The sequence below is a fragment of the Clarias gariepinus genome, chromosome 2 (genome assembly GCF_024256425.1).
Source record: "Clarias gariepinus isolate MV-2021 ecotype Netherlands chromosome 2, CGAR_prim_01v2, whole genome shotgun sequence".
NCBI lineage: Eukaryota > Metazoa > Chordata > Actinopteri > Siluriformes > Clariidae > Clarias > Clarias gariepinus.
Genome location: NC_071101.1, coordinates 18,923,257 through 18,931,614, shown reverse-complemented (window position 1 = coordinate 18,931,614; position 8,358 = coordinate 18,923,257). Strand labels below are relative to the sequence as shown.

At 36.2% G+C, this 8,358-nt stretch overlaps 1 protein-coding gene across 1 annotated transcript; it reads right to left on the bottom strand.

Moving 5' to 3' along the window:
- Positions 1-82: 82 nt before the first annotated feature.
- Positions 83-8,358, bottom strand: uevld (UEV and lactate/malate dehyrogenase domains). The gene is made up of 12 exons (XM_053477810.1): positions 8,204-8,358; positions 7,953-8,037; positions 7,727-7,792; positions 7,467-7,630; positions 6,675-6,816; positions 5,651-5,742; positions 5,439-5,544; positions 4,463-4,633; positions 2,571-2,744; positions 2,334-2,415; positions 1,398-1,521; positions 83-653 (listed from the first exon to the last, which is right to left on the bottom strand). Exons 1-12 carry the CDS (start codon positions 8,243-8,245, stop codon positions 489-491), a joined length of 1,413 nt encoding a protein of 470 aa, XP_053333785.1. The 5' UTR covers positions 8,246-8,358; the 3' UTR covers positions 83-488.

Below are 8,358 nucleotides of genomic sequence, written 5' to 3'. Positions count from 1 at the left end.
TCCATAAATCACATCATTAACGGTTTATGAAAAAAAAAAAAAAACATGGTAGTGCAAAGTATGGTAACATAGTTTTAACTCAGTATTAAGATATTTTTTCTGTGCTATTTGATCATTTCTGTAAAAAATGTCTGGATGAAAACCTAATCTGAGACTTTAGAAATTAGATGTGAAAACATTTCGAATCTTAATTTGAGAAAATAAGAGAGGTATAAATTAAATATGTTCAGGTGATATTAATTTAGCAGGGAATGAATGTCATTTTTTAGAGTGTAACATGTTACTCTTATTGCCTGTATTCTAAATCTTTGCACTCTATGTACTTGGGCATTTCTTGAATTCAGATGTTTGTTAAAAGGCACTATGCAGTCTGAGATTGTAAGGCAGCCTGGAGCGTGGATGCAAATGAGGTTTGTCATGCAGCCTTGTTTGCTGATACTGTTACAATGCTGCTGCTGGCCTTTAAAGTCTTTGCAGGGATGTTGGAACTAAATCCTCAGCTGCATCACGAGATTGGTCAGAGACGTGACACTCTCCTTCACCTTGGCATCGTCTTCCGAGCTGAGAGACGCTCCTGCCAGACGGGTGGATCCATTCACTCCAAGCACGCAGGGCAAGCTGAGGAACACTTCAGAGCTGATGCCACCCCATCCCTGAAAAGACACAGATATAATGAGTTTCAAAAGAACTAGGGCTGTGGGAGATATATACAGAGTCAGCCAAAAATGTACACACTTCACAAAAAGAAATACTTGTATAAATATTTTAATACTAAATGTATTGTTATAAGTTACATATTTATATACAGTATATAATTTTATGATAATATATTATAATATATTAATATGATAATATTATGAATATTATATTAATTTAATATACATCATACTATATTTGCTGTATAATGTACCTTATGTAGTAAGTAAATATAGTGAATAGAAAGCAATTTGAGATAAAGCAGTATATACAAGTATGTAGGCTAGTGTTGCTGTTTGGAAATTGAAATGTTTTGCTAAATATTCTACATTATTTTTCTATCAATTTGTCTATCAATAACATAAAACTAAATTCAGTGAAGTTGCCATATGTCTGCTTAACAAAGCACCAATTTACATGTAGTTAAATGTAGTTATGTCATAGTACATCTTAGTGCAAAGCTACCGCTAATGTGTATGCTGTCTGTGGCATTAAAACAAGCTATTTTACATATTTAAATACATTCCAATTTAAAATTTTTAACTTTAAAGGAAGTTTTTTTTTGCAATGAGTCAATGTTCTAATAGTCAACACACAACTGATCCTGTGTTTAACAGAGAAACAGGAATCTTCTGAATGAAGACTGATCTCGTTTTTACTGGGTTCATGTACTCAATCAGACAGACTGTTATATCACTAACCTGAGCCAGGGTTGTGATGGAGTGTGTTTTTTTCTGGTCTGTAACAATAGAGTGCGTGATGTCGGCGATAGAAAGCCCCACTGACCATGACCTCTGACCTCTCCCCTTCAACATCTCAAATGCCCTGCAAAGTGTCAACATTATACCAAAAACACCACATCACATTATGCAGACAAACCATAGGACAGATTTTATTTGTTTTTGTTTTTTTCCTCGTCATATTACAGTGGTGCTGAATTCTCATTTCTGATTGGTCAACAGGTGTTGATTTATTGGCTATAAAAGCAGCTCTGAGGTTAGTTATGTAATATGTTATGAATTCTTTTGTCTTGTATTTTTTCAAGTCACTGTGCTGCCCATCTCTGATTATTTCATTTACTATATTGTAAAATCCACAGCCTGTGTTTGTTCCTTACATTATACAGTACTGTACCATAGTCTTCAGCCACCCATCATTACTTAATATTAAATGAAATGTAATAATATAGATTAAATTAAAGGCTGCCTTAAGATACAATTTAAAACAGCAACCTCATTTCCCCTCTTGTCTCTTCCAACCACTCAGCATTCAGCAGTATACAAATCACTGGCCTGATCATCTGTCATCATCTGTACCTGTTTCTCACTAGTTCATGCCTTATATTGGATGGTTTTTATGCTTAAATGTTTCATGGGTCACAAAAAACATTCCTCTGAAACTGCTCGAGTACAGGGACTGGACTGAAAATGAGAGACAAAGAAGCCTGGAGAACTATTCCTCATAACTACATTAAATAAATACAATGTCAGTCTTGCTTTTTGTAAGCTAAATATGAAGAAGTGATGGGTGGTGCAAAACTTTTGCACAGTGCTGTACAACTTTTACTACTACTTGCTTTCTGTGTCAATTTGCGATAATGTGATGAAATATAACTTTTATCATGTCCCTACTTTTACCTGTCTATCAGTGGTCTTGTAGAGTTGGACACTGGGACCAGCATTTGGTGCTTGTCCCCTCCTACATTAGCCCAGACAGCGACTACAATAGAATCATATTATCATCAGTAATGTGGCAACAATCAAGTGGTGTTAAACACAGGAATTGTAACACTATATTCAGCATCTAAAAGTGGAATTATTAACAAAACTTAAACTCTCTGCATTATCAGAAATTCCAGAAAAAGTACAGCTCACCCTTGTTGTCAGAAAGCTCTCCTATGACCCAGGCTTTTTTGTTTGTGCTGTTAGCCAGTATTGCAACGTTGAGGGTGTAAGCAAGCCTTTCAGACTCCAGGTTACAGCCAACACCAATCACCTGCGTCGGTGGCAGACAACTCTGTCTCCATGCCACATGGGTCATTATCTCCACTAAAAACAAGAACAGATGCAGATCAAAAACACATGCACAAACACACAACTTATACCTGTGCTGTGACATTAATAATGCAAAAAGGTGCACCATTGTCCTACCATGAATCTAAGTAGTTTTTGTTGTTTTTTTAAGATGGTTGCATTGTTGTGGCCCAGAAACAACATTAATCCATAGCCTAAACTGAGTTGCTCAGCACTACCACTTTTTCAGCACACCCTGTGTGGGTGAGGTTTGCATGTCCTCCCTGTGCTTGACTGGTTTCTTTCGGATACTCTGATTCGCTCCTACAAGAGAATCACCTGCAGTGTAGGCTTGAACTGTCAACTTTATAAAAGAAACGTGGTTACATTCATCATAACTCTGGAGGCAGTGTTATGATTTAGGGTTGCTTCAGTTGGTCAGGTCTAGTCCTAGCAATGTTACGTGGCAATAAACCGAAGTCAGCTGACTGGGTAGGTTATCACATCTATGTGTAAAAAGAGCTTTATTTTATAAATTATGTTGTAAACGAGTGGTTCTGGAAGCCTGAGAAATTATTTTTGCACATGAATTGGCTACCACAGATTCCTGACCTTAACCCCTCTGAAAGTCTTTCAGATGTGCCGGAGAAGTATTTAAAGATTGGTATAACTCTCCCTTCAGCAATCCAGAATTTGGACAATAACTTGGGGTGTGGGGTATGGGTGCGGACACTGTGCAAAATGGTTCGAACAGTGCCACAGCAAATATGCTGTAATCAAAGATAAAAGTGTTCCAATGAAATATTAGTGTGTGACTTTTTTTGGCCATTCAGTGTATATATTTAGGATATTTTCTAAAGTGTCTGCCTGTAAATATGGTATGCGCCAAAATATACAGTACTGAAACTCGTGCATCTCAAACGCGTATGTGTGGTGGTCGACGGGGCATATCTCCAGCCACATGTGTTCCCAGTATTGAAAAGGAAGTTGAGCTGTGCAGTTGTTGGTAAAAATGGGTCTCTTGGTGAAGGAAAAAGCATTCATAGTTGAGTATTATTTCCGCTCATACAGAAGTGGTTGAGAATGGCGACCGATTTTGAAAAAGGTGGCGGAACAATCCTGATTAAGATTTATTAAGACTTAGATAAGATTTAATTCCGCCATTCTGGTAGTGTACTGTGCCAACACTAAACAAGTAAGTCTCGTAAGGAGGCTGCAGGAACCTTTGTTCCAGGATATGTTAGAGCATTTGCATGAACGAGGCGGTGCACACTTCAAACAATTACATTATGCATACTGCATGTATGTAAATTTCTTTCATGGGAAATAAACTCAGATGACAACAAGGTAATATTGTTCATCTTTTCATTGCAGTACTGTATATTTTGGCACAAACTGTATAATGGTGGATGAGTATCCTGTCTAAAAACATGAAAAACCTCTTAGTTTTTTTTTAAGATTTCTTAGACAATTAATTGTGGAATCAGATACATACTTTGAAAATGATTCCTGCTCCTGCACCATTAACAATCTAGAGGCTGTTTCAAGACAAGTTCCAAGTCACCACCATTGCCTATTTCCCACCCATCAGATGTCCCAGTGTTTATTCATCACACTTCTACTTCAGTGAAACTGCTAGTGTGTGTGTGTCAGTCTGAAGCAATCTCCCAAGGGCTACAAATTTTTACGATTTTATGACCCCTGAGCCTCTGTACCATAACACTTGTATTAGTCTACTAGTCTGGGTAACTGACCAGGCTGAGAGGCGACGAGAAGCACTGCACTGGGACTCAGACGAGCCAGGCTTGGGACGATCTTCCCGTACAGATCCACATTCGTCTGCACCACGCTCACAAACGACTGCTCATTGTTCCAAGCGTTTGCAGTAATCACTACCACCTTAGACCCAGCTGAGGCTGAGAGATCTACAACAACAAAATATGTACACATAAAAATACTCTCATATCTCATTTATGTGAATGCCAATGGTTTGTGTATCTGCTAGTTTTAGAAGAAAATAACAAGAAAAAAATTACAATATATTAAATTATCACTAAATGCTGTATAATTATACATGTATGTGTCAAATACAAATAAATATAAAATATATAAAATGCTAAAATAAATATGGAATTTGTAAAAAAAAAAAAAAAAAAAAAAAAGATTCTTTTAAACAAAATGTAAATGCAGAATAAACACTTTACGGTTCTCTGCATGGGAAGTGGAGGATTATTTAAAATATTTACAAAAGGCATCATTGTACAGGAAATACTGAATTGACTTTGAAATGGCTGACAGCACTGTTGTTTAGCCTTTTAGTGTATTGTTTCATATATGAATTGCAGCTCCACTAATACTACCTGTGAAAATACAGAATGAGCAGAGACACACATGGAAAGTGTTGGATTTAATAGAAATAAAAATTATACCATAATCTCCTGGTTCTTAAAGTAAATAGGTATTCAGAAGTAGTCAATAAGCTATCTCTTATTGCTATAGGAAATGCATTGTGACTTTACTGAGCTGTCTATAGAAAAAAAACAGGCTCCACAGAGCTAGGAGTGACTCAGCAGTTTTAAGATGTAGCCCTGGATTGTGATTTCATTCGCTGCTCGCTATGAAATCTGACCCTAGCTTCGTAACGTTAATTTCCTAAAACAGCCTGATCACAACCTGCAAATAAATACACAATTTTATCTATTTGAGTTTTGACACTAACAGATTGTTTACCTTTCGAGACTTCCACTTTCGGCAGGTTAAAAATTTCCAAGTCCATGGTGCCTCCTTTGGTTGAACTCTCTGGTATGTCAATTAAAACCAGTTTGTCCACAAAACCCTTTATGAGGAGAGCAAGAGAAAAAAAAGGGGGGGAAACATGACTATTTATGAAAAAGACTTAGAAGAAGAAAATAATTTATTTGTACTTAGTTAAAAATATTTACTTTTGCCATTATACTTAACACAGCAGCCATCCCCAAATCTCCTCCTCCAATCACAGAGACTTTATTTACACTCTGATCAGGCCGATTTCCATCTATAAGGAATGATTTTTGAGTTTTATTAAATACTTTTAAGCTTTTCATAACATCTGGAAAAATCAGGCTAACTATATTGAGGGAGTTGCATAAGATAAGTAAAGTAAAAGAAAAAAAACTATAAGGCTGATATTTTTCTAAAACAGCACACCTTGAATTGATTTAATCCTCTGTTACACAGTAATTAATTTATTCTCGGTTACATTTTGTATTCATTAAAGAATAATATGTCATAGATTTTGTTTTACTTTATTTTATAATTACATGTAACGATCAGGAAAATGTGAATATCCAGTAATTAATGCCCTTTCGGTTATCTCTTATGCCATAGCAGCCCTGGGACTTTTTTCTTTTTTTGGTCAACCAACTTGTCAAGTTACTGTAATGTTTTTTTGACAACTGTCAAACTTCCCATGTCTCTATCTATTACATCTCTCTTTATTCTAAGTCATATGTCTATTAAACAATCCCCACTGTGTGCTTTCTTATTCCTTCTATAGTAATATTTCTTATGGCTTGTCGGAAACCCTTTGTCTAAGTGTAATATGTTATGCAATAAACAAGACAATAGGAAGTACATATATGTAATAAATGTGTTTCCTATTGTCTTTTCTATCTCTGGGTCCCCACACGACTAACTTCGTTTTCTGTGGAACATGTTAACTTTGCACCTTTTTAACAGATGCCCATGACACACGGCATATTGCTAAAACCCTTACATAATAGAATTAACATAAAAAGAAAATCTATTTAAAGGAGCACAATAATATTACATTGAGATTTAAATCTAAGCAGCACTACTGTTTTATAAAAATATTTAACACCTTCTAAACTATTACAACCAAGAAATCAACCGGGCTGTGGGACTGTACAAACAGCAAGATCATACTGTATATCTTTTCACTGAGTATTAAAGAGCAAAAGAAATCACCTTCAGTGATCTTTAGATGCGAAACCATTGCAAGCAGCTCACTGGGGTCTTTTTCATCGCCTGTAGTTTTCATGGCCAGAGGAGGATCCTCTTCAAACTTCGCAATCATCTCCTCCAGCAGCGCTATTACAGATGATTTGGGCTGAAGTTTCATACAAATAAATATTTTTTTAAATGTCACTGATTCAGTCATGGTAAATGAAAAAAATTAAGAAAACTAACCTCTAAGGTTAAATGTATTGACAGTTTAAAAAATATTTAATGTAAAACTTTAATTCAAAGCGACATAATAAAGTGGCTGATTATGCGTGATTTTCAGTGACACAGAAAAATTATTCATGTTTTTTTTTTTTTATTAAATAAGCTATATCGTCAGAAGTATGTGGACACCGGATCATCACATCCATATGTGGTTCTTTCTCAAACAGTTGCCACAAAGTTTGGAGCACAAACTTGTATAGTGTGTTTTTGTGTGCTGTAGCATTACAGTTTCCCTTGACTAAAAGCCCCAAACCTGTTAAAATATGACAATATCCCTGTGCACAAGGAAGCTCCATCAAAACGTGCTTTGTCAAGATAAGAGGAGAAGAACTTGTAACAGCAAAAGAGACCTAGATCTAAAACTAAACATTTAACAAGCAAATATGGATGTGATTCGACAGTATGCTTAATGTTTAGCTGAGAGCTTAATTTGTATACATTTTCTCTCTAGAATTTTAAAGAGATCTATATGTAATTTGCAATGCGACCTATAGATACACCTAAATGGCAGTACATATGCGAAGTTCCTACATGGTCCCAGTTGTGCAGTGCAGGCAGGTAGATTCGGCCCTTGGCATCCACGTGTTTTCCCTCTCTTATCATCATGCTGGCTGTGGGTCGAAGAAGGCAGATGGGTGGCGTGAAGGGGAATGAATCCAATAGCCATAACTGGATAGGCAAGTTGTATGAACGTCCTGTTGAAACAGCACATTTCCGTGCATCATCCGAGCCATACCATCATCTTTGAGCTATTTTAACATAGTAAATGATTAACTGGTAATGTTTCTTACTTTGGTATCTGACAGGGATGTTTACCAGCACCTTCAGCAGGTCCTTCTGAGAACTGTCACTATATGCTTTAGTAAAAGGAATATCATTTTAAAAACCTTAACACTGGGTTTACAGGTATATACATGTATAGATAAAAAAAAATAGTAAAAGGCTCATAGTATCTAAGTTCTTATAAAGTCACATTATATAAACTCTATGGGTGTGGATATAGTGGAAATAACTCACTGTAAGTCCCGGCCACTGTTTTCATGTCTGGGTAACTGGAGTGAATTTTCTGTATTTCCTCAACAGCAACATCGTGAAATTTATACTGTTAAAAAGAATACTGCGATCAGAGGATTAACAGACACCAGGCTGACATTTCCCTGAGCTATCAGGTCCGACCAGTTGCCCGCAAGTCATCTGACTATGACAAATCACATTTAAATTCAGATTTGTAACTGAAGATATCCAAAAATAAAAAGTCTAAAACCTACCTTAGAAAGAGTCTTTTTAACCGACTCTTGATTTAGGTCCATTTCTCCTTGTAATAAATTTTCTGTAGCGTTTTCGAGCTGCCAAGTTCTTTGGACAAACTCACGAGAGTAAACAAAAACTTCCGCATACAAGCGGAGTCACAGGTACGGCAAGC